Here is a 25,326-nt window from a genome sequence, read left to right on the forward strand (position 1 = left end):
ATTTTTGTTTCCTCTTCTGGATGGTGATGATCTAAAGGACTAACTTTCCAGGATAAAAGTTTTCCTGATAGATATATTCCTGCATAGTCTAGGCTGGTTTGTATTTGGGGGTCACTGTGATTCTTTGAGTTTGGGGATCACACTGTAAAGCACTCTTGGTTAAAGCCATACGTACTTTTGTCTCAAATTCCCCATCACATTTCGGCTGTCTTTAGAGCCTCGCTGCTTTTCTCAGGAATCCTGACCTAGGCCCCACCTGTCATGTATCTCTCGGGTGTTCACGGTCCACCACGTAGTCCCATTTCAGACAATATTTGTGTTGGCTAAATATCAGCACAAGCGAGTCATAAATGTGGCATCTTGACAAACACCCTGGGGACCACTGAGCAGATGTTCTGACATTTACGAGTTGGTTTTCATTTCCAGGCACTCACAATGGCATTTTGTTCATCAGCAGTGTGCTGAGCTCGTCTCACCAGGATTGTGGTGTGCGGGTCACCATTTCTCAAACTCTGTGCTCATCAGCATTGCCTGGGGGAGCGTTTAGAAATCCCAACACCCAGGCCAACTACCAGACCAATTAATTCAGATTCTCTGGGGGTGGGACTCAGGCCTTGCTGGTTTCTAGAACCCCCAGGTAACTCCAACATCCAGGCAAGTTGAAGTTGTTCCCCAGTCTGGTGCTTCTCGACTTCAACGTGCATGGGAAACACTTGGGGACCTCGTAGAAGCGTAGGTTCTGATGAAGTAGGTCTGGGTGGGCCTGAGAGTCTGTGTTTTTTCCTTTGTCTGAGTCAGGTCTTAGCTGTGGCACTTGGGCCGCAGAGTGCAAGGGCTTCAGTAGTTGCTGCAGGCGGGCTCTCCGTTTGCGGTGTGTGGGCCTAGTTGTTCCTTGACCTATGAGATCTTAGTTCCTCAATCGGAGAAGGCAATGGCACCCACTCCAGTACTCTTGCCTGGAAAATCCCATGGACGAAGGAGCCTGGTAGGCTGCAGTCCATGGGGTCACTAAGAATCGAGCATGACTGAGCTACTTTACTTTCACTTTTCACTTTAATGCATTAGAGAAGGAAATGGCAACCCACTCCAGTGTTCTTGCCTGGAGAATCCCAGGGACGGGGGAGCCTGGTGGGCTGCCGTCTATGGGGTCGCACAGAATTGGACACGACTGAAGTGACTTAGCAGCAGCAGCAGCAGCAGCAGTTCCTTGATAAGGGATAGAGCTCATGTCCCCCACAATGCAACTGGATTCTTAACCACTGGACTACCAGGAAAGTCTCAGATTCTGTATTTCTAAAAGCACCCAGGCCATGTGGACATTGCTACTAGCCCAGGGTCCATACTCTGAGTAGAAATTCAGTAGTACTTTTTTAGCACCTGTTCATTAGTCTCGAAAAAATTTTCCAGAAATCAGTAGTCCTCTTGAGTTTGTGATGACTTCCACATTTATCCATGGCATCCCTAGATCTTGCTCCCTGTCTATGACTCTGCCCTCTGCAGCCACACTCCTGTGACTAAGTCATCTCACTCTTTGTCACAATATTCTATTTTCCTCCAAATGGTTACTCTCTTGAAAATAACTCACACAGAGGAAGAGTCATCTGGCTGAACCTAAGCTTTTTTCATGAGGATCTATTTTTCTGTCTCTGCACAAAGCTCATTGAGCAGAGACATGGCCTCTAGGCTAAGCAGACTCTGAACACTGTGTTTCAGCAAATGATAATAATATACTAGTGTCAGTTCTTACTGCTCCAAACAGGTTAGGTAGAAACACTGTGTCTAGAATTCAGAAAAATCAGTGATGATGGCGAAAGCATTGGAGAAAAACACAAAGGAAAAAAGTAAGTTTCAGTTTTCAGAATTGACTAGGATTCCATATCAGAGTACCTTGGAAAATATGATTTCCAACTTTCAAATGGCTTTAGACCAATATTTGTCAAACAGTTATCTGTGGACTCTGCTTTATGGACATATTTTGAGAGATTCAGCTTTCCTAGTAGGTTTTTGAACTGTGGTTTTGGAGAAGACTCTTGAGAGTCCCTTGGGCTGCAAGGAGATCCAACCAGTTCATCCTAAAGGAGATCAGTCCTGGGTATTCACTGGAAGGACTGATGTTGAAACTGAAGCTCCAATACTTTGGCCACCTGAAGCGAAGAACTGACTCATTGGAAAAGACCATGATGCTCGCTGGGGAAGATTGAAGGTGGGAGAAGAAGGGGACAAAAGAGGATGAGATGGTTGGATGGCATCACCAACTCCATGGACATGAGTTTGAGTAGGCTCTGGGAGTTGATGATGGACAGGAGGCCTGGCGTGCTGCAGTCCATGGGGTTACAAAGAGTTGGACACGACTGAGCAACTGAGCTGAACTGAACTGAAGAACTAGTATGAAGCATGCTGGATCATCAGGTTGAGTAGGCGCTAGCACATGATCTCAATGCCTGTGTTTGTGTTTCTATTTATAAAGCATGCCAAATAACATACTTTAATTGTTACAAGCTCATGATAAAAGAACAAAGAACAGAAGGAGGTTTAATGTAAAAAGCCTGCATTTTGGCCAAGAGAATGCCCAGTTGTCTTACAGGGAGTCTTATAAACAAAAGTTTCTCAGTAGTTAGGATAGAGAAATGTGATGGGAGAACTAAGAAGTCACACACCACATCATATTTCAGGGATGCTGTAACTCAGAAAAACCACATAATAGCTATCAGTGCCATTTTTGCATTGAGCCCAGCATTTAACCTCAGCACAAGAACATTATCTATTACTAAATCAACAACATACTTTTGTACATCATGGACTTGTATTTTGCTAACATTTAGTTTCCAAATGTGCTTTGGTTGAGTGTGTGTGTGTGTGTGTGTGTGTGTGTGTGTGTGTGTGTGTGTGCTCAGTCGTGTTGACTCTTTGCAACCCCATGGACTGTGGCCCACTAGGCTCCCCTGTCCGTGAAAATTTCCAGGTAAGAATACTGGAGTAGGTTGCCACTTTATTCTCCAGGTGATCGTCCTGACCCAGGGATTGAACCTGAGTCTCTTGTGTCTCCTGCATTGGAAGGTGGATTCTTTACCACTAAGCCACCACCAGGAAGTATAGCTGCTTTAAAACTATAAGCATCTTAGTTTTAAGTTTGTACGTATTCAAGTCATTTTCTAATGCAGTCATTTGTCCTTGTAAGAAATTTTGCATTTACTTATCTAGAAACACAATCTTAGAACATATCATTCTTTATACATGTTAAATTCCACTAATATTTTCTATGGTGTCATAGGAGCATAGTGTAGGATCACATTCCCTGTTCCCGGGCACCATTAAAGGACACTGTTGGGAAGGGAAGCTCAGTTCCTAGATTAAATTTTCACCATAGCTGCAAATATGGTAACAAACATTTTCCAGGGAAAAATGCCCCTGCTTGGAAGGAATGCCTCATGGGGATCTTTTCAGATTGGAGGGTTCAGCATGACAAGTCATTGGTGAGTAATATGGGGCCCATGAGAAAGCCTGGTCATACTTATGATTTGGAGGGAAAATAAATGCTTACAGGCTGGTGGGACTCTGGCTCTCCACTCCCTGATGGGTGGCTGAGAGGCTGCAGGTCTGCCGAGGGTAAGGCCTGCCCTTTGGGCAAGTGTTGACTGCCTTCTGGCAGGGAGTAAGATTGGCTCTGAAGATTCAAAAAAGAAATACATAAAATGCTAGACCACTCACACAAGCCACGGCCCCATGGGGTTGACTTTCAAGGGGTGAAAATATCCTCTGAAGTAGCTAAGACAGGAGCCAATAATTTTTCCTGAGGTCCTCTGCATGGATCAGAGTATCTTATTTTATCTATTTAAAAAAATATTAAAAAAATTGTTTTTTCTTTTGGCCACATCACACAGTTTATGGTGATCTTAGTTCCCTGACCAGGGATCAAACCCAGGCCACCTGTGTTGGAAGCATAGAGTCCTAGTGACTTGCCCACCAGAGAGTTCCCAGGATCAGGATTATTTTTAAAAGTAGGTTTCAGTTTCTCTGAAAGACCAACTAAATGGAAGCCTCATAACCTTGGCTAGTATGATAACGGCATTTACAGATGACTTTAAAAATAATGCCTCTCTGAAGACAATGCTTGTAGGTTTGCAGCCATCTGAGTGCAAGTCTGATGTAGGGCAAAGGAGAAATATCTTATAAATAAAGTTCTACTTTACAGAAAATTTTGGATTTTTATTCTCTTCATTCCTAGTGTACACACAATAAATCCTTCTTCCTGTGGGAAGTTACAGTAGGTGCAGCAAAACCTTATTAAAATTCTTATTGCCATAGCTTTGGGTATACCTTTTTCACTGTAAAAAAAAAAAAAAATCAAGATTTAACTCCGAACTGCCTTGTGCCTGGTTAATTCCAAATGGTAGTATTTTCATCAAGTTTTAGCCATTTATAGTTTATGGACATGCTATTCACATTCAGAAGAAAAGTAAAATATTAAATCTATTTTGTGAATATTTACAAATACCTGATTGTTTGGTACTGGGATATTTTCACCTTTCAATCCAAGCTATATAGGCTTGTGAGAATCCTAGTAGCTTTGTCTACTAGGATATTATTATGTCTGATATTTACAACATGAACCTGTAGTCCCAAAACATTGAGGGTGACATCTATGAAGCTTTGTGTAGCTTTGCTACAAACTAACAGCTTTAATCACACATTCCTTAAATTTTTAACCACTTGCTCTCTGCAAGGCATTGTTTTCCACCTTGTTCCAAATACTTCTCATTCATCCCTTCTAAAATATTTCTAATGGAAAAAAAATACATTTCAAAATGCATTTTCAAAGCATAGTTTGCTGTTGTGAAAACCAACAATTAGGAGTGATCACAATGATAAAGTATGAAAGCATCAATCATGATTTCATAATTTAAATTTCTCCACATGTTAACCAAAATTAGAACTTGGTTTGAGTCCCGAGAGCAATAAATACTTACATGACGATTGCCCATTTTCGTTTCTTCAGAGACAGTTGCTCTGTATTTCATGAAGAGATCAGTTCTCCTAAAGGCCAAGTTTATAATGGTTTTCCCAGGGCATAATATCTCTTGGGTTTAATAAGTAACCATTGCCATTGCATTTGAATACATTGCTGGAGATGGGTAGGAACTGACTCCAGCAACAAGTGACCTTAACCTGCCCATGCTGCCTTGGTTGGCCATCTTTTTAAAAGTAAAATATATTTTTTTAAATAAATTAAATATAGGCTTTTAAAGTTGATCTTATTCACAGCTAAAGGGCTAAACCTGTCTTACTCCTGAACTATTGAAAGCGTTACTCTTTTTTTATTTTAGGTGTTCATTTAAAACTTTGTACTTGGAGTGATAAAAGCATTAACCAAACAAGACTGAAAAATCTTTTTATTTTACTAACATTGCCATTATTATTACAGAGGATCTTTTTGAAGGCTGCACTGAGTTATGCTACCATCATTTTTTATAATCTAGCTAGCTTCTAAATTTAAAAATAATATGTGCAGATGGTACATTTTCCCCCAATAATATGAAAAGGCACCATGAAAAGTAAGCCTACTGACCACTCAGCCCCTCCCCTCTAAGCTTTGAGTCCTTACAGAGATGGTATGCATACACAGCCATGTTTATCTGTCTATCTATCACTGGCTTCTTTTTCTCAAAAAATGGGTTTGTGCATTGCCTTTGTCCCATGCCTTGTGGGCTTCACTTAGTAAACAGACACAAGACACTGGCACATTTCTTTTTTGGTGGCCACATGTTAGTTTACTGTGGGTATGAACCAAACCTTATTTAATCAGTCCACTGTTCAAGGTTGTTTAGATTATTTTGGTCTTTTGCATGACTGTCTTCATTTATGCATATTTGCATATGTGTGCATGTTTATCTGTAGAATAAAATCTTAGAATGCAATTGTTGGCTTAAAGAGTTCTGTTGCTTAGTGGTGTCCAACTATTTGCGACCCCATGGACTGCAGCCTGCTAGGCTTCCCTGTAAATTAGGTATTGGAGCTTCAGCTTCAGCATCAGTCCTTCCAATGAATATTCAGGACTGGTCTCCTTTAAGATGGACTTGTTTAATCTCCTCACAGTCCAAGGGACTTTCAAGAGTCTTCTCCAACACCACAGTTCAAAAGCAGCAATTCTTCGGTGCTCAGCTTTCTTTATAGTCCAACTGTCACATCCACGTGCTTTAAAATTCTGAGAGATGCTGCCAAGTTGTCCTACACACAGACATAAAAATGCTGAGTGACTTTCAAACACCTGACTTTCAAGACAATGTGTATACCCATCTACAGTTCTATGCCAGTGCTTCTTTCTCCGTATATTGACCAGCACTAAAGGTGATCAAACTTCTTCATTTCTGCCAATTTCAAAGATAAAAAATGGCTATCTCATGATTAATTTACATTCCTTTCCTTGGTATTCTTAAAATAATATATCCTGGTCCTTAAAAGCCATTTGTATGAGTTTTACAGTGTTCTGCTTGTTTATGTCCTTTGTTTTTATTTTGAGTTACTAGAGTTTTTATTATTTGCTTGTCAGAACATATATAATAAAATCCATGTTTTTGTCAAGTATGACAATTATAATTCCCCAATTTATCTTTTGTCTCTGTTTACGTTTGGAACGTGTATATATGTGTATATGTGTGTGAAGGAAGTGTTAATTTTTACATATTTAAATATATCCATCCTTTCTTCTCTGACTTGCTTAGAAAAAAGTCTCTGCATTAAGATTATTAAGATTTCTTGTATATCTTCATCTTCAAGTGTTTTTTTTTTTGAATGGCTTAATTTTTTAAGATTTATATCTTTGACTCATTTGGAATTGATTTTGATGTAGAATAAAGAAGAAATGGATTCTGCTTTAGTTTTGGTTATTTAATCGACCATAGATGGTTATTAATTAATCCATCTTTCCTCCTCTGGTCTAAGATGCTGTCTTTATTTTATGCCACCTGCCCATGTAACTTAGGATGAAAATTCATATAGGTTTATTACCTCTGCTTATATTCTCATTCTTTTGTTCTTTAACCTTTATCTATTGAGACTCTTGGATGGGCTGGTCACTGGGACTACAACAATGAACAAAATGGATATGAATATTTTCTCTTTATGGAATGTACAGCCAAGCTGAGGAAATGTACAAAGAATTATTACAAACTGTAGTATGGACTGTGGTGGAACCAAACAGAATGCTACGATGGAAGCAAATGTGTGTGTGCACACATATCCATGCATATGTGCAAGTGTGTCTATAATTTACTCTAAATAGAAATAGAACTCTTTAAAGAGCTAGCATTTAGGCTGTGAACCAAAGGATGAGAAGCAGGGCATCATTGAGAAAGCGAGAAAGTCTTCCAGATCTGATGTTTCAGTTTATGCTATGGCTCTAGAAACAGGAAAGTGAAGTCCTTCAGTTGTGTCTGACTCTGTGACCCCATGGACTGTAGCCTACCAGGCTCCTCCATCCAAGGAATTTTCCAGGCAAGAGTACTGGAGTGGGTTGCCATTTCCTTCTCCAAGAAACAGGAAAGAGCTTTTCAAATGGTAGGAAATGAAAGATGGCCAAGGAGACTGGAGTCTATCGGGTGTCACGTGGGATGCTGGATGCCGGAGATGCAGTGGTAAGCCAAACACTGACTCTCCTCTGCGTACCACAGTGGAATGGGGCGGAAGGCAAGAAGACTTAAGTTAACAACTAACATTTTGACTGTCCATGATGATTTTGTCTTCAGTGTCTAATGTGTGTTCTATCATTCACTGTGTCCTTTTCCATCCGCGTATTTCTTGGGGTCAAGTCCTCCCTGCCGCACCTCTGTGCTGGCTTTGGAATCTACCTCTGTGTCACTAACCCCTCCTAGAACCCTTGATCAATGACAGTCTCCCTCCCTCCCTTCCTCTCCCACCCCAGGCTGTTGAGGCTCAAAGTTCAGGAGGAAGAGGGCAGTTTGACACGCGCGGCTCAGTGTGGAGATAAGTTCTGATCAAGGGTGCTCAGTCACAGAGCACAGGAAATTCATCAAGAAGAGATATGGTTTATGGCTGCAGGCAGGTGAAAGATAGTAAGCTTGGAGGCCAAAGAAGAAACCAACACACCTCATTTTTCAAGATCACCACCACTGTAGCCACCTCTGGATGATTTAACTGCATCCACAGTCGAGTTTGGTATGGGCTGAATCAGAACTATTTCTAGTATCATCTCATCCTTTTCTCCTTCCCCAGCTGGATGAGGATGTGGAGAGGTGGCTGGGATAATCCCAGGCGACAGCAGCAGTGGGTGGAGAAGGCAATGGCACCCCACTCCAGTACTCTTGCCTGGAAAATCCCATGGATGGAGGAGCCTGGTGGGCTGCAGTCCATGGTGTCGTGAAGAGTCACGACACGTGACTCTTCATCGTGAAGACACGACGGAGCATCTTCACTTTCACTTTTCACTTCTATGCATTGGAGAAGGAAATGGCAACCCACTCCAGTGTTCTTGCCTAGAGAATCCCGGGGACAGGGGAGCCTGGTGGGCTGCCGTCTATGGGGTTGCACAGAGTCGGACATGACTGAAGTGACTTAGCAGCAGCAGCAGCAGGGGGAAAGGAAAGGGAATTCCTATAACCCCAGGCCATTTCTGGAAGAATGTCAGGGCTGGAGGTCCAGAGGGCCGAAAAAGAACAGCCTGGGAAAGAAGAATGATCAGCCTTGATAGGGGAAAGAGGGCACAAGTGTTATGATTGGAGAGGTTTGGGGATTTTTGTTTTGTATCATAAATACTTAGTGATTCTAAATTATTATAGGCACTGCATCTTTCTTGGCTAGACTGGGCTACTTTATTTACGTCACATATTTGGTGGTTCTCAAAGTGGTGATGCCAGCCTAAATTATAATCTCCTAACTTTACCAGAAAAAGAAATGCAAAAAAGCAAAATGGTTGTCTGAGGAGGCCTTTCAAATAGCTGTGAAAAAGAAAAGCAAAAAGCAAAGGATAAAAGGAAAGATATACCCATGTGAATACAGAGTTCCAAAGAATAGCAAGAAAATAGCAAAGAAATAAAGGAAAACAATAGAATGGGAAAGACTAGAGATCTCTTCAAGAAAATTAGAGATACCAAGGGAAAATTTCATGCAAAGATGGGCTCGATAAAGGACAGAAATGGTATGGACCTAACAGAAGCAAAAGATGTTAAGAAGAGGTAGAAAGAATGCACAGGAGAACTGTACAAAGAAGATCTTCATGACCCAGATAATCACAATGGTGTGATTACTCACCTAGAGCCAGACATCTTGGAATGTGAAGTCACGTGGGCCTTAGGAAGCATCGCTACAAACAAAGCTAGTGTAGGTGATGGAATTTCAGTGGAGCTATTTCAAATCCTAAAAGATGATGCTGTAAAAGTGCTTCACTCAATATGCCAGCAAATTTGGAAAACTCAGCAGTGGCCACAGGACTGGAAAAGGTCAGTTTTCATTCCAATCCCAAAGGAAGGCAATGTCAAAGAATGTTCAAACTACCACACAATTGCACTCATCTCACATGCTAGTAAAGTAATGCTCAAAATTCTCCAAGCTAGGCTTCAGCAATACATGAACCATGAACTTCCAGATGTTCAAGCTAGTTTTAGAAAAGGCAGAGGAACCAGAGATCAAATTGCCAACATCCGCTGGATCATGGAAAAAGCAAGAGAGTTCCAGGAAAACATCTATTTCTGCTTTATTGACTATGCCAAAGCCTTTGACTGTGTGGATCACAATAAACTGTGGAAAATTATGAAAGCGATGGGAAGGCCAGACCACCTGACCTGCCTCTTGAGAAACCTATATGCAGGTCAGGAAGCAACAGTTAGAACTGGACACAGAACAACAGACTGGTTCCAAATAGAAAAAGGAGTACGTCAAGGCTGTATATTGTCACCCTGCTTATTTAACTTCTATGCAGAGTACATCATGAGAAATGCTAGGCTGGAAGAGGCACAAGCTGGAATCAAGATTGCCAGGAGAAATATCAATAAACTTAGATATGCAGATGACACCACCTTTATGGCAGAAAGTGAAGAAGAACTAAAGAGCTTCTTGAAGAAATTGAAAGAGAGTGAAAAAGTTGGCTTAAAGATCAACATTCAGAAAACTAAGATTATGGCATGGGTCCCATCACTTCATGGCAAATAGGTGGGGAAACAGTGGCTGACTTTATTTTGAGGGGCTCCAAAATCACTGCAGATGGTGATTGCAGCCATGAAATTAAAAGACACTTACTCCTTGAAGGAAAGTTATGACCAACCTAGACAGAATATTAAAAAGCAGAGACATTACTTTGTCAACAAAAGTCTGTCTAGTCAAGGCTATGGTTTTTCCAGTAGTCATGTATGGATATGAGAGTTGGACTATATAGAAAGCTGAGCACCGAAGAATTGATGCTTTTGAACTGTGGTGTTGGCGAAGACTCTTGAGAGTTCCTTGGACTGCAAGGAGATCCAACCAGGACACCCTAAAGGAGATCAGTCCTGTGTGTTCATTGGAAGGACTGATGTTGAAGCTGGAACTCCGCTACTTTGGCCACCTCATGCAAAGAGCTGACTCATTTCAAAAGACCCTGATGCTGGGAAAGATTGAAGGTAGGAGGAGAAGGGGACAACAGAGGATGAGATGGTTGGATGGCATCACCGACTCAATGGACATGAGTTTGCATGGACTCTGGGAGTTGGTGATGGACAGGGAGGCCTGGCATGCTGCGATTCATGGAGTCGAAAAGAGTTGGACACGACTGAGGTATAGCCACCATTACATCTCAACAAAAGAGTAGCGCCCCCCTCCCAGCACGCCACACCCCCGCCACTCAACTGAAGAAGACCCAGAGCAGCCGTAAATAAATAATAAATAAATACCTGTTTTTAAAAAGGAAAGAAAATAGGGTCTTTGCAGATGTAACCAAGCTAAGAGGAGGTCATTAGGATGGTCTGGAACCCACTGTAAATGGTGTCCTTGTAGGAAGAGGGAAATGCCATGTGAAGACTCCATCACACAGGACAAGGCCCTGCGATGACACAGACAGGGGCTGGGGTGACTGGGCTGCGAGCCAAGGAGCACGAGGGACTGGTGGCCACCACTGGACTCCAGGAAGAGGCAGGGAGGGATTCTCACCTACAGGTTTCAGAAGGAGAGCAGCCCTGCCAACATGCTGATTTTCAACGTCTAGAGTCCACAATTCTGGGAGAATATATTTCTGTTGTTTCAAGCTGCTCAGTTTGTGGTACTTTGTCATGGCAGCCCCAGGAAATTAATGCAATATCTTAGAAAACAAACAAAAGAACCTCATCAGTTGCTACAATCCTCACAGCAAATACATTTGGCTGGAAAATTTGTATTCACTAAAATGTCCATTTAGAAATACCTTGGGAAAAGCTCATGTGATAATAAGACCACAAGTATTTCAGATAATTTTGTAGCCATATAGTATTCAAAATAAGAGAAATACACAGATGCTGATTTTCTAAATGTAATAGTCAAGTTGAACACTTGCCTAACATCTATTTCTGCAGGGAGAATTAATAGTATATTCTTTATTTAGTGTCATTTCATTAGGACCCAAAAACTATAGTTGATTTTTGGACTGATGACTTCTTCCACATAAACAAAAGCAAAAATGTTAATATTTTGTCATATTTGTTTATATTTTTTCTCTAAACTAAATCATAAATATAGATGTTAATAAACATTGCTATATTAAGACAACAGGACTGAAATCTGCAGGAAATGACTATGGTTTCTGAAAACAACTGTATTTTCATACTTTAATATTTTTTCCGTAGCAAAAACCCTGCAAGTAACACATTTCATCTTTCAAGCATAAAATTAAAAATCTCACAGAAAAAATTACCTTCTTAACTCACTGATTGGTTAACAAGGACATATTGCATATTTGCCTCATGTAAGACATGATGCTAAGGTGCAGGGCATGTGAAAAATTTAGGACACACTCCCACCACTGCCCTGCCAGATGCTTGTGTTCTGGTTGAAGAAATAAAACATCTACCTGAGAGAAAACACCTCGATTTAATGTAGCATTTTGTGGCAAAACAAACAGAACAGGATAACACAGGGATTCCTCCAGTGGTGCAGTGGTTGAGAATCTACCTTATAATGCAGAGGACGTAGGTTCGATCCCTGGTGGGGGAACTAAGATCCCACATGTTGTGGGGCAACTACTGAGTCCATGTGCTCTGGAGCCTTCAAGCCAGGACTAGAGAAAAGCCTGCCCTTCACGCCACAAGACAGAGTCTGCACACCGAAACAAAATGATCCTACATGCCAGAACTAAGACTTAAACCCTAAGTAAAATAAATATTTAAAATGAATAAATATTTTAAATAAATATTAAAAAAAACCCCATAACTCTGGGAGAACAAAGACTTGAGTTTTAGGTGGTCTCTGATACAACTATCAGAATTACCATCTCCACTTCTTGGGTTTTAACTAAGTTAAAAGAAGAGTTGGACTTCCTCTCTACATTTACTTCCAGACATAAAATATGACTGAGCACATGTGCAATGGGGACACAGTGGATACTGAGTATCTATTGTGTGTCTGGTGTTCTGCTCAACACTGGAGGTTGGTGGTGATGAGACCAACTCTGGGCCCTGGTGGAATTCACACTCTGTTGCTGCTAAGTTGCTTCAGTTGTGTCCGACTCTGTGTGACCCCACAGACGGCAGCCCACCAGGCTTCCCAGTCCCTGGGATTCTCCAGGCAAGAACACTGGAGTGGGTTACCATTTCCTTTTCCAATGCATGAAAGTGAAAAGTGAAAGTGAAGTCGCTCAGTTGTGTCTAACTCTTAGCAACCCCATGGACTGCAGCCCACCAGGCTCCTCCGTCCATGGGATTTTCCAGGCAAGAGTACTGGAGTGGGGTGCCATTGCCTTCTCCATCACACTCTATTGGGGAAACATAAAGACTGGACAGTGACACAAACAGTGTCATTTACAGACTGAAAAGTGCAAGGCTGTGGGGAAGAAACAGGGTGAGATGAAAGTGAGCAGTTGGGGAACCACTGTCAGGGACAGGAAGGAGAGCCAGTGTGAGGGGAGGACTGGGTGCTGAGCCCTGAAAAACAGACACAGCGTTTGGAGGACAAGGGGAGGTGATTTCAGGCCAAAAGAGGCCTCGAGGCTGAAAGGCTTTGGTACAGTTGAGTATACTACCCAAAGCAATCCACAGATTCAGTGCAATCCCTATCAAGCTACCAACGGCATTTTTCAAAGAACTAGAACAAATAATTTCATAACATGTATGGAAATACAAAAAAACCTCGAATAGCCAAAGCACTCTTGACAAAGAAGAATGGAACTGGAGGAATCAACCTGCCTGACTTCAGACTATACTACAAAGTTACAGTCATCAAGACAGTATGGTACTGGCACAAAGACAGAAATACAGATCAATGGAACAAAATAGAAAGCCCAGAGATAAACCCACACACCTATGGACACCTTATATTTGACAAAGGAGGCAAGAATACACAATGGAGAAAAGACAATCTCTTCAAAAAGTGGTCCTGGGAAAACTGGTCAACCATTTGTAAAGAATGAAACTTGAACACTTTCTAACACCATACACAAAAATAAACTCAAAATGGATTAGAGATCTAAATGTAAGACCAGAAACTAAAAAACTCCTAGAGGAAAACATAGGCAAAACACTCTCTGACATAAATACAGCAGGATCCTCTATGACCCACCTCCCAGAGTAAAGGAAATAGAAGCAAAAATTAACAAATAGGACCTAATTAAACTTAAAAGCTTTTGCACAATTAAGGAAACTATAAGCAAGGTGAAAAGACAGCCTTCAGAATGGGAGAAAATAATAGCAAACAAAGCAACCGACAAAGAATTAATCTCAAAAATATACAAGCAGCTCCTGCAGCTCAATTCCAGAAAAATAAACAACTCAATCAAAAAATGGGCCAAGGAACTAAACAGACATTTCTCCGAAGAAGACATGCAGATGGCTAACAAACACATGAAAAGATACTCAACATCATGCATTATCAGAGAAACACAAATCAAAACCACAATGAGGTACCATTTCACGCCAGTCAGAATGGCTGCTATCCAAAAGTCTACAAGCAATTTTTGCAAAAATTGCAAATAGAACTGCCTTATGACCCAGCAATCCCACTGCCAGGCATACACACCTGAGGAAACCAGAATTGAAAGAGACACATGTACCCCAATGTTCATCGCAGCACTGTTTATAATAGCCAGGACATGGAAACAACCTAGATGTCCATCGGCAGATGAATGGATAAGAAAGCTGTGGTACATATACACAATGGAGTATTACTCAGCCATTAAAAAGAATACATTTGAATCAGTTCTAATGAGATGGATGAAACTGGAGCCGATTATACAGAGTGAAGTAAGCCAGAAAGAAAAACACCAATACAGCATACTAACACATATATATGGAATTTAGAAAGATGGCAATGATGACCCTGTATGTGAGACAGCAAAAGAGACACAGATGTGTAGAGCGGACTTTTGGACTCTGAGGGAGAGGGCGAGGGTGGGATGATTTGGGAGAATGACATTGAAACATGTATCCTGTCATGTAAGAAATGAATCGCCAGTCTATGTCCGATGCAGGATACAGCATGCTTGGGGCTGGTGCATGGGGATGACCCAGAGAGATGATATGGGGAGGGAGGTGTGAGGGGGGTTCATGTTTGGGAACCCATGTACACTCGTGGTGGATTCCTGTCAATGTATGGCAAAACCAGTACAGTATTGTAAAGTAAAATAAAGTAAAAATAAAAATTAAAGAAAAAATTCTATAAGCAATAAATGCTGGAGAGGGTGTGGAGAAAAGGAACCCTCTTACACTGTTGGTGGGAATGCAAACTAGTACAGCCACTATGGAGAACAGTGTGGAGATTCCTTTAAAAACTGGAAATAGAACTGCCTTATGACCCAGCAATCCCACTGCTGGGCATATACACGGAGGAAACCAGAATTGAGAGAGACACGTGTGCCCTAATGTTCATCACAGCACTGTTTACAATAGCCAGGACATGGAAGCAACCTAGATGCCCATCAACAGACGAATGGATAAGAAAGCTGAGGTACATATACACAATAGAATATTGCTGCTGCTGCTCAGCCATTAAGAAGAATGTATTTGAATCAGTTCTAATGAGGTGGATGAAACTGGAGCCGATTATACAGAGTGAAGTAAGTCAAAAAGAAACACCAATACAGTATACTAACACATATATATAGAATTTAGAAAGATGGTAACGATGACCCTATATGCGAGACAGCAAAAGAGACACAGATGTAAAGAACAGTCTTTCTTTATAGTCAGACTCTGTGGGAGAAGGCGAGGGTGGGATATTTGCAAGAATAGTATTGAAACATGTATATTAAGATATGTGAAACAGATCACCAGTCAAGGTTTGATGCATGAGACAGGGTGCTCAGGGCTGGTGCACTGGGATGACCCTGAGGGATGGGATGGGGAGGGAGGTGGGAGGGGGGTTCAGGACGGGGAACACATGTACGCCCATGGCTGATTCATGTCAATGTATGGCAAAAACCACTACAATATTGTAAATTAATTAGCCTCCAGTTAAAATAAATAAATTAATTTATTAAAAAAAAGAAAAACATCCCTAAAGGTCAGGAGAAAGGGATGAGAGAAGGGAGAAGTAGGTCAGATGGAGCAGAGCCTTGAGGGCTGTGGTGAGGGATATGGAATTTACTCAGAGAGAACTGCAAAATCACTAAAGAATTTAAGATAAGAGTAAGATAAGAGAGACTGATTTAGTGTTTGAAAGATGGCCCTTGCCGTGTACGTGATGGGACTCAGGGAGGAGGAGCAGAAGAGTCAGGCAAAGAGGTTTTTGCAGCTGAGCAGGTGAGTGACGCAGGTGGCCTGGATACAGAGGTGGGGTTTAGAGGCGGGCGCCGATTTGGAGGTGGAGCCAAGAGAATTTGCTGATGGACTGGATGTGCAGACAGAGGGCGAAGGAAAGTTGAGGATATCTTGTCCAGATTTGAGGCTCAAGCCCCTGGATAGAAGGTGGTGCAGTAACTGAGGTGAGGAAGGCTAGGGTGGAAGGAAGAGATCTCCCAGCAGGAGATCAAAATTTTTGGCTTTGGTCATGTCGAGTTGTGAGATGCTTATTAGACACCTAAGGGGTGATGGCAGACTGGCAGTTGGGCATGAGTGCTACCTGGGTTAGAGAAACCTTCAGGAATCGTTGGCATGCGTGAAGTCATAAGCTGGGTGGCGATTACTCATAGAGTGTGAGGATGAAGAAGAGGAGAGATAAACGAAGGCCCAGGACTGAGCCTTCCCTGTACCATCACTTACCTGCTGGACAGAGAGAAAGCACAAGGCAGTGAAGGAGCCGTGAGTCAGAGCAGAGGAAAACTGAAAGAATGTGGTGTCTAGAAGGCAGGATAAGAGAGTGCTTCGAGGAGAAGAGCAGTTAACTGAGCTTAGTACCCCTGGGAGTCATGAATCAAGCAAAGTATCTAAATTACATGCTGTGCTTAGTCACTCGGTCGTGTCTGACTCTTTGTGACTCCCATGGACTGTAGCCCACCAGGCTTCTCTGTCCACGGGCATTCTCCAGGCAACAATTCTGGAGTGGGTTGCCATGCCCTCCTCCAGGGGATCTTCCCAACCCAAAAATCAACCTTGGGTCTTCTACATTGCAGGTGTATTCTTTACCAGCTGAGCTACCAGGGAAACCCATCTAAACTGTGTTTGATGGTAAACGCTAACCCTGCAGGTTTTCAGGAATATACTTATCACATGAACAGAAACAATCTTTTCTCAGATGGCTTTATTTTTTTCATTCCAAAATTAACAATAAGCAAATTTTATTTAATTAATTTTTTGAAATTAGTAAAGTTAATTTCATTTGTGTAAAGAGATCTGATTAGAGTCAGAGTCTGCCTGATTGCCATGAGTTAGATAAGGTCGCAGTGTACAAGGTCACTGCAGGACGTTGGGGTCTCCCTGGCCACCTCAGCCACAAGACGCTCCACACCGTCTCATGTTTCTGGAATTAGCGGATGACCATACCCAAGTCCCTTCCTCTTTATGTGCTTCCATTACTTATAATTCTAGAGTGAAGGGGGTTAGACCAAGTACCCTGTAAAGTTCCTTCTGTTTTAAGATGACTTGGATTCTATGACTCCACCTAGGACCATTTATCCAGACCTCTTTTATTACAATGTACTAACATCAATAAAAAGTTTTTTCATTATTGTTGTTCCAAAAATTTCCCCAAGGCTAACATTGCCTGTGTTAATGTGCAAAAGAATACTTTTATTTCTGACTTTTCATTTCATGATTCTGGGCAAAGCAGAGTCAGTAGCAAGATGCAAAATCCCAAATTTCAAATTCCTAGTGCTTTATGGCATCTTAAAGCCTGACTCATATATTCTACTTTTTAAGGGTACACTATGACTAAGATGCCTGAGATAAGAGTTCCAAGCCTTTTGAACACCCCCACGCTTTGGCTCTCTATTACTGGCAGACTTCAAGGCCTGAACTCTCTATAAAGAAGGTTCACACTGAAAGTTATTTTTTCTGAGGCCTTTGCTCTCCCAAGGACCGCAGCATGTGTGGGCTCCTCTCAGGAGTCTGATTAAGCGTTATTTGATGAACCACACATGGCAAAATGTAGACTGACTTTTGCAGTTCTGTAACAATCTTTTTTTCAGACCTCATGAATATTCCCAAACTGTCTTTAAAGAAAGGCTGCAGCAAATTGTAATGTAAGTCATACATACTGATAACAGAAAAATAGTTACTAAAACAGGAAGTTAATAAATCACTTGCTGACCAATATGCTATTGAAAATGTAGTTGCCAAAGGGTGAAGTGATGAAGGTTATGTGTCATATTTTAACAGATTACCAGGCTGCTTTATCTTTCCTGATAGTTAAGACTATTTTCAGAGACAGGGTTCTTAAAGTAGCAAATGGCATTGAGCATTACTAGGAGTTTAATTCATGATTTAAAGACAGTGACTTATTTCATTTCCCACAATTTATGTTTTTAAATCCACCTTTTAATTCCATTCTTATATTTTTCAGCCCCTGGAGAAGGAAAAATTGGAGATTTGGCAGTTGACTTTTGGGATACATGGTCAATGGCTAGAAAACAGGAAGCCTTTTAAAGTATCAGTGAGTGAAGTGTCTAGCTGGGTGCTATGTACCCAGATCTCTAATAAATAGCTGAGAAAACAAGCAAACACACAAAGAATCATTACATAGTAAGTGGATGCAAAAAATGACAAATGGAAAAAATTACAAAAGGCAATTTTTCCCCCTAAAAAATGCAAAAAAATCCCATACAGATGGAGACTCGTTTTCTATATAAAAATGCTCACTTGTTGATTTAGTATCATCAGGGAGATTCTGGAGGTGGAGAGAAACTCTACTGGGGCAAGTGTTGAAAACTACTTAGCATGAGAGAGAACATTAAAAGGAACATTTTTTTATTTGGTTGAAAAAATACACAATAACTTTCTTGAAGAAAAATCAACTGTATTGTTTAGACTTGTGAACATCACTCAACAACCACAAGAATAAAATGCCTATAGTTAATATTATACACACCACAGAGGTTTTAATTTGGTGGAGATTTGTCTAGAGCAACCATCAAAGGCAAGATGGTCCTGTGGGACCTGAAGAGAATCTAGGTTCCTGAAAGGCCAGAGTGGGTGGGAGAGGCCAGAGGAAACAGGATGGAGAGCATGACCAGAAGTCCATACACCTTGGATTGCTAAGTGTGCTGGTTCTCAGGTGGTGCTAGTGGTAAAGAACCCGCCTGCCAGTGCAGGGGACATAAGAGACCTGGGCTCAAACCCTGGGTTGGGAAGATCTGGAGGAAGAAATGGCAACCCACTCCAGTATTCTTGCCTGGAGAATCCCTTGGATAGAGTAGCCTTGTGGGGTGTGGTCCATGGGGTCTCAAGGAGTTGAACACGACTAAAGCAACTTAGCATGCAGCACACACACTGGTTAATTTTATCTGTCAGCTTAACTGGGGAAGGGGATGCCCAGGTAGCTGGTGAACATTCTATCTGGGTGTGTCTGTGCAGGTGTTTCAGGAAGAGATCATCATTCTGTTCAGCAGACCAAGCAGAAAAGATCCACTCCCACCAATGGGGCAGGTACCACCCAATCTCAGAGACCCTAATTGAATGGAAAAGGCAGAGGAAGACTTTATTCCTGCTTTCCTTCATCTCCTCCCACCCTGGGACTTCAGAGCTCCTGGTGCTCAGGCCTTTGGACTCAAACTGAATTATGCCACTGGCTTTCTCTGTTTTCCTGCTTGTAGACTGGATCCCCTGATAAAGGGTTAGTGTGGAAGCCTTGTCCGCCTGTTTTCTTGAGATTTGGGATGAAGATATTTTAAAAACATGTTTGGAATATTATCTCCGTGTATTATGGGGTACCTAACCTCAGAAGGCTGTGTGGAGGAGGAGGAAGGAAGAGAGGAAATCAGGAGAAGCTTCCAGAAGGAAGTGAGCCTTGAATAGGGTTTAGAAGGAAATGTAGTCAGGCAAAGATGGGCTGATCAAGGAAGACAAAACAGCGTGAGCAAAAGTACAGAGACAGGGAACTGTGTTGTATTCAGGGAGTAAGGCATCTATGTCGAAGGCTAGTAGAAAATATGGAAGTCTTGCAGTCTTACTAGTATTACAGTTGCCTGCAAATGTGCTTAGTCATGTCCAACTCTTTGAGACCCTATGGACTATACCCTGCCAGGTTCCTTTATTCTTGGGATTCTCCAGGCAAGAATACTGGAGTGGTTGCAATTTCCTTCTTCCTAGGATCTTCCCAACCCAGGGATCAAACCCATGTCTCCTGCATTGGAGGCGGATTCTTTACCACTGTGCCACCTAGGATATTATAGTTATTTATTATTACTACTTAATAGTATTATTGAGTAAATCACTTGATATTATTATATTTTATATTAAATAAGGTTATTATCACTTAATAATATTAAGTGATATTGCTTAATATTATTATCATTATTAATGACATTATAACTTAATATTATCAGCTACTTGGAGTCTTACAAATACTACAGGGATAGAGAGAGGCTGCTTAAATCTCCCTCTCCATTAAACCTTCCACGGTGGGCGAGGTAAGAAGTGAGAGGACTTAGGAATAGCCTGAAATTTGTGTGTAGGTGGCCTGAGGACTGAAGCCGGCTCATAGGCACATGCCCGTCAATGATGACTTGTATTAGGGGTCCCCAATCCCTGGACTGCAGACTAGTACCAGTCCATGGTCTGTTAAGAACTGGGCCACACAGCAGGAGGTGAGCGGTGGGTGAGCAAGCAAAAGCCCCATCACTTACGTTACCACCTGAACCATCCCACCCCTCCACCACCCTCTCTCTGTCCATCAAAATTTTTTCTTCCACAAAACAGGTCCCTGGGGCCAAAAAGATTGGGGACCACTGCCCTACATGGTGAGTGTCTATTTGTGTGTGTGCATTGGTTGGCCATCAATTTCACATAAAATTCAGAGTTCCTGTTTCACTTGAAAAATCATATCTGGTAGTACAGGGCTTCTACCTCCACAAATAGCTAGAATGCAGTAGTGGATGCTCAAGTTAGAAGAAGTTGTGAGACCTCAAGATTGCATGGTACCCCCTTCCCTTTGACCTAGCTCTTTTTGGTCATTTATTTGCCTAGTCCCTCCCGCATTTGAATATGTAATTCTGGGAATTTACTCAATACTGGGTCGTCTTGGGCCAGTGAGAGAATCTCTGCCACCTCGGCCTGCCAGGGCTGCATGTCACTACAGCCACTGAAGCTCATCTTGTTGAGACTGAAAGATTGACACATGCCTGCTCCTTCTGGTCACCAGCTCCGGATTCACACTCTGGCACGAGTATGCGTGATTGGTGAGGCTGAGGTCACATGCTCATGCCTCAGCTGCAAAGGCCGCTGGGAAAAGGCATCTTGGCATTTGTAACGTCCTTGATGGCAGGTGGACTCTGCCTCCAGCAAGATTAATAAAATGTTTAGAAGCAGAGCAGCCAAATGAATGACAAAAGTCCGCCAGAAGGGGGTTGGCCATCTAATTGCGGCATGTTTACCAATGGGATATATTGATGATTTCATGTCAAACACAAAATCTTTGCTTTGATGTATGTGTTAGTCATTCATTCATGTTTGACTCTTTACGACCCCGTGGACTGTAATCTACCAGGCTCCTCTGTCCATGAGATTCTCCAGGCAGGAATGCTGGAGTGGGTTGCCATATCCTACCCCAGTTTGCTGCGATAGAGTGGCATTATTTTATGTGCATTAGGAAAATACAGTACAGTTAAGACATCAAACAGCAAAGGACAGGAAAAGTTTATAAAGAGTATGAAGTGTGATGATTTAAGGAAAACTCTAAACAGTAGTTAAGGTTTAATTACTTTAAACTATTTTAAGTAGTTAAAAATCTAAACAGTAGTTTGGATGATATTGGAAATGATAAAATTCTTATTCAAATGACTGCATTTTTGGAAATTAGATAAATACAAATCTCTATATTTTGCCTTGTTCCAAGTAATGATGATGGTAAAATTGATACTAATAATACAAAATTTTACAATTATTTAGCATTCTGGGTAAGACTCTGTTCTAAAAATTTTCCATTTGTTTGTTTACTTACACATCATATTAACTTTATGAGATAGTTACTATTATTTTCCCAGTTTTACAGATAGAGGACTTAAGCCCCAAAAGGGTTAAACAATGGGAGTTTAGTCAGTAAACAGTCAAATGAGGATCTGAATTCAGGCCACTACTCTCTACCTGACGACTGTGCAATTTAGGGTGGATGTGGATTCCTGTACAGTGATTGCACCAAAAAGCTGCAGAACTGACCTAGGATTTGGAGTCAGAAGTCTGGGGCTGAGTGCTTTTAGAGTACTCATTTTCATGCCAAAGAGACTGCTCAGCCTTGGCACTATTGTTATGCTGAGCGTTAGTTATTGTGTGTATGTGAGAAGCTGTCCTGTGCGTTTTAGGGCAGCATTTCAGGCTTTCACCCACTAGATGCCAGTATTATCTTCTTCAGTTGTGACAACCAAACATGTCTCCAGACATCGTCCAGTGTCCCCTGGAGGCAACATTGCCCCTAGTTGAGAACTCCTGGCCTAGAGAATTCCGAAGTCTCTCAGCGAGAAGCCTAGGAATCATGACCAACATGATAAAATGATGTGACTAAGTTGCCCTGGCATGTTTTTCCTGGGTATTCTTCCACAGTATCATGTCATTATTTGTTAATAGCAGGTGTGTCTCATTTCTCATATCAGAAACAAATACACAGTGCCAGCTTGTACCAGCTATTGGTTTTTAATGCAATAGGTGGTAAATCTTTAACTTTGTGGTTTATGTATAAAATGAACAACCAGCTTCTCATTTTCTAGAATCCTGTGGCTGTACACTTGGCAAGAAATGACAAGTGAACTCAATCTTTTGAAATATTTAAGCCAGTACCTGTTTCTTTCCTTGACTTGTTTGGTCACATCAAGAATTTGTGTGTGTGTGAGAGAGAGGGTGTTCTATGTAAAAATGGGATAGACTATAAATTAGGTCCATTCTCTGTATTTGAATATGGTTGTAGGATTTTCAGGACGATGATCAATACTATGTTCACGATGTAATAATACATCGTAAAACATTGAAGAGCTATGAAAGGACAAATCATCTCTCAGGTGGGGCTTTCTGGTCATTAAGTCATCAAATCTTACTAGACACCAGAGTCTAGCAATAGCATCATCTAATTCTTTTTATTTTACTGTGCCTTGGCCTCCATGGCGTCTCCCACAGCCTTCTCTGCCAGCCGAAACCGTCTTTCCAATCCCTTCAGATCTATTCAAGCGTCAAAGCCCAGCAAAAGTCACCTCCTCCATGATTGCCTCCAGAAGCTGTAATCAGAAGAGCCACTTCCTTCCCCTGGACCCACATGTTATCTGTTTCCCATCTTTATATTCTTCATATTCCATCCAATTAAGTGAGGGATTAGCCTTCCAGTTCAATCTTGCTCCTTATCTCTTCTGTGGAGAAATAAGTGAGCTCAAATTAAAGCTGGCAGTTATTTTGGGGTTGAGAAGGTTCATACATGACCATTCATATCAACAAATACTGTAGCTGCTTTATTTTTGAAGGTGGATCATTTCATTCTGACACTCTCACCCTACTGGGTAGTATGTGTGCAGGGGGTAGGTTCCTAAATCTACCAGTTAAGATACTCTTCTTTAAAAAAATTATAGTTGATTTATGATTTATTTATGCTAATTTCAGGTATATATTACTCCTGATTTGGTCTCTTTCTGTTTAAATGCAGCCATCTGACACGGGCTACGGTTTCTATTCAGCGACCCTCCACATGGAATATTTCGTCTTCCTATTCCGTTTCTCCTCAAGATATGCCAGTAGGAACTAAAATAAAAATAAGTCAGGAAACTCTTTCTCAACAAAACTTGTTTTTCAAGACTGTTGTCTTATTTGGACTCAAAAATCCCATTTTTAAAAATTTCAGAAAATGAATCTTGACTTTCTTTGTAATCATCCTTATTTGCTCAAAGGCAAATGGATGATCTTGACTTTTTGATTAATTTTTTTTCCTGAATTTTGCTTTCCTAGGCCTACCTTTCACCAGATACCTGATTCAGTAATATCTTCCAAAAGAAAAAGAAAGAAAGAAATCACTATGCATTGAGGCTTTACAAATTCCAAGACGTTATGGTCACTAATGACATTGAATTCAATCTTTGCAAATTGTAAAGAAAGAGAATTTACTTCTGTAAAGTGAGAGAACAAATGCTTGCATAGACCTGGGCCAAGAAAGAACCAATATCCATTTTTCCTGGGATCAGCTATAATGGGAGCCAAGAAAGTATCCTATCTCACACTGAGGTCTCATTTTCAGAGGTCATGAAACAGTCCTATTACACTTAATTTGATCCTTGATCACAGATCATACTAGTAGACAAACTTGTATTTCTCCCTGGACAGTTAGATTACGTGTTGCTCAAGGTGTAAAGTTTGAGTGACACCGTGTAGAAGGAAACAAAAATATTCCATTTCAACCAAGTTCTAAGCCATTGTGGCAATATACCCAAATAAGCTAAAAAGATTTGAGATGGACACATACCATATATGTAACACAAACTCAGATAATTTCCATATTAGTCCAATAGCAAGAAATTCTTCATTTATCTCATGGCTCTCCCAATGGCTAACAAGGGGTAGAGAAATTATTTCCCTGATCTTGTTTATTCAGTTGCTAAGTTGTGACCCCATGGACTGTAGCCCACCAGGCTTCTCTGTCCATGAGATTTTCCAGGCAAGAATACTGGAGTGGGTATGTGAATAGATGCTTGCTTATTTCTTGTATGGAAAAGTCTAGAATGGGGGGATTATTTTGTGTATGAAAATATTGTATTATGATTGGGCATGGGATTACTGAACTGTAGAGTTAGAATGGACATTAGATGTCATCTTTGTTAGCCTCTTCGTTCGACAAATTTATTCTAACATGTGCTTATTGAGCGCCTGAGGCCCAAAGAGGCCTGAGAAGTGGTTGTCAACATTGTGCTTTGAGTCACCAGGGAATATTTTTTAAAAACATGCATTTCCTGGGCTCCAGCTGAGGAATTCTGATACAATTGCTCTGGCCTGAGGTCTGGATGTTGGTAAATTTAAAAGACTTCTCAGGTGATTTTTTATGCTCATAAAACTACATTCTCCCTCCATTAAAAAGTGACATTAAAATTTTTATTCTGTATCTTATCCACTTACTTAATTTGCTATCAGATGAAGGGGAAAAAAATGAGAGGAAACTCTCTAGACACTTCCTCATTTCTATCGGCTTTATGATCTTGTCACTTTTACCTCTAGAGTTATTTTTGCAGCTAGTCCAACCTCTTTGGGGCTTCCCAGGTGGTGCAGTGGTAAAGAATCCACCTGCCAATGCAGGAGATGCAAGAAACACATGTTCGATCCCTGAGTCAGGAAGACCCCCTGGAGTAGGAAATGGCAACCCACTCCAGTACTCTTGCCTGGGAAATCCCATGGACAGAGGAGCCTGGCGGGCTATAATCCATGGGATCACAAAGAGTCAGACATGACTGAGTACACACAGTCCAAACTCTTAAAAAAAAAAAAAGTTGAATGCCTACTGAGAAATTCAGAAATTCTATTCACTTGAAATGTGATTTTATTCCCCATCATGGATATTGTGAAAGTATTTTCAATGAAGGATAAACCGTGCCTTGTAGCTGACTGACTTTAC

General features: G+C 41.2%; 1 protein-coding gene across 2 annotated transcripts in view; it reads right to left on the reverse strand.

Annotated features, from left to right (window-relative positions):
* ANXA13 (annexin A13) overlaps positions 1-5,052 on the reverse strand; it is a 56,620-nt gene extending 51,568 nt beyond the window's left edge. Inside the window, exons 1-2 of one of the 2 annotated variants that reach the window (XM_013969142.2) lie at positions 4,968-5,052; positions 3,542-3,664 (exon numbers count right to left, since the gene is read on the reverse strand). In XM_013969142.2, the coding sequence (XP_013824596.1) occupies positions 3,542-3,664; positions 4,968-5,018 (174 nt within the window). In that variant the 5' untranslated portion in view covers positions 5,019-5,052. The remainder of the gene's footprint in view (positions 1-3,541; positions 3,665-4,967) is intronic. The other variant, XM_005688863.3, reaches the window with a different exon arrangement.

The sequence above is a fragment of the Capra hircus genome, chromosome 14, assembly GCF_001704415.2.
Source record: "Capra hircus breed San Clemente chromosome 14, ASM170441v1, whole genome shotgun sequence".
Lineage (NCBI taxonomy): Eukaryota > Metazoa > Chordata > Mammalia > Artiodactyla > Bovidae > Capra > Capra hircus.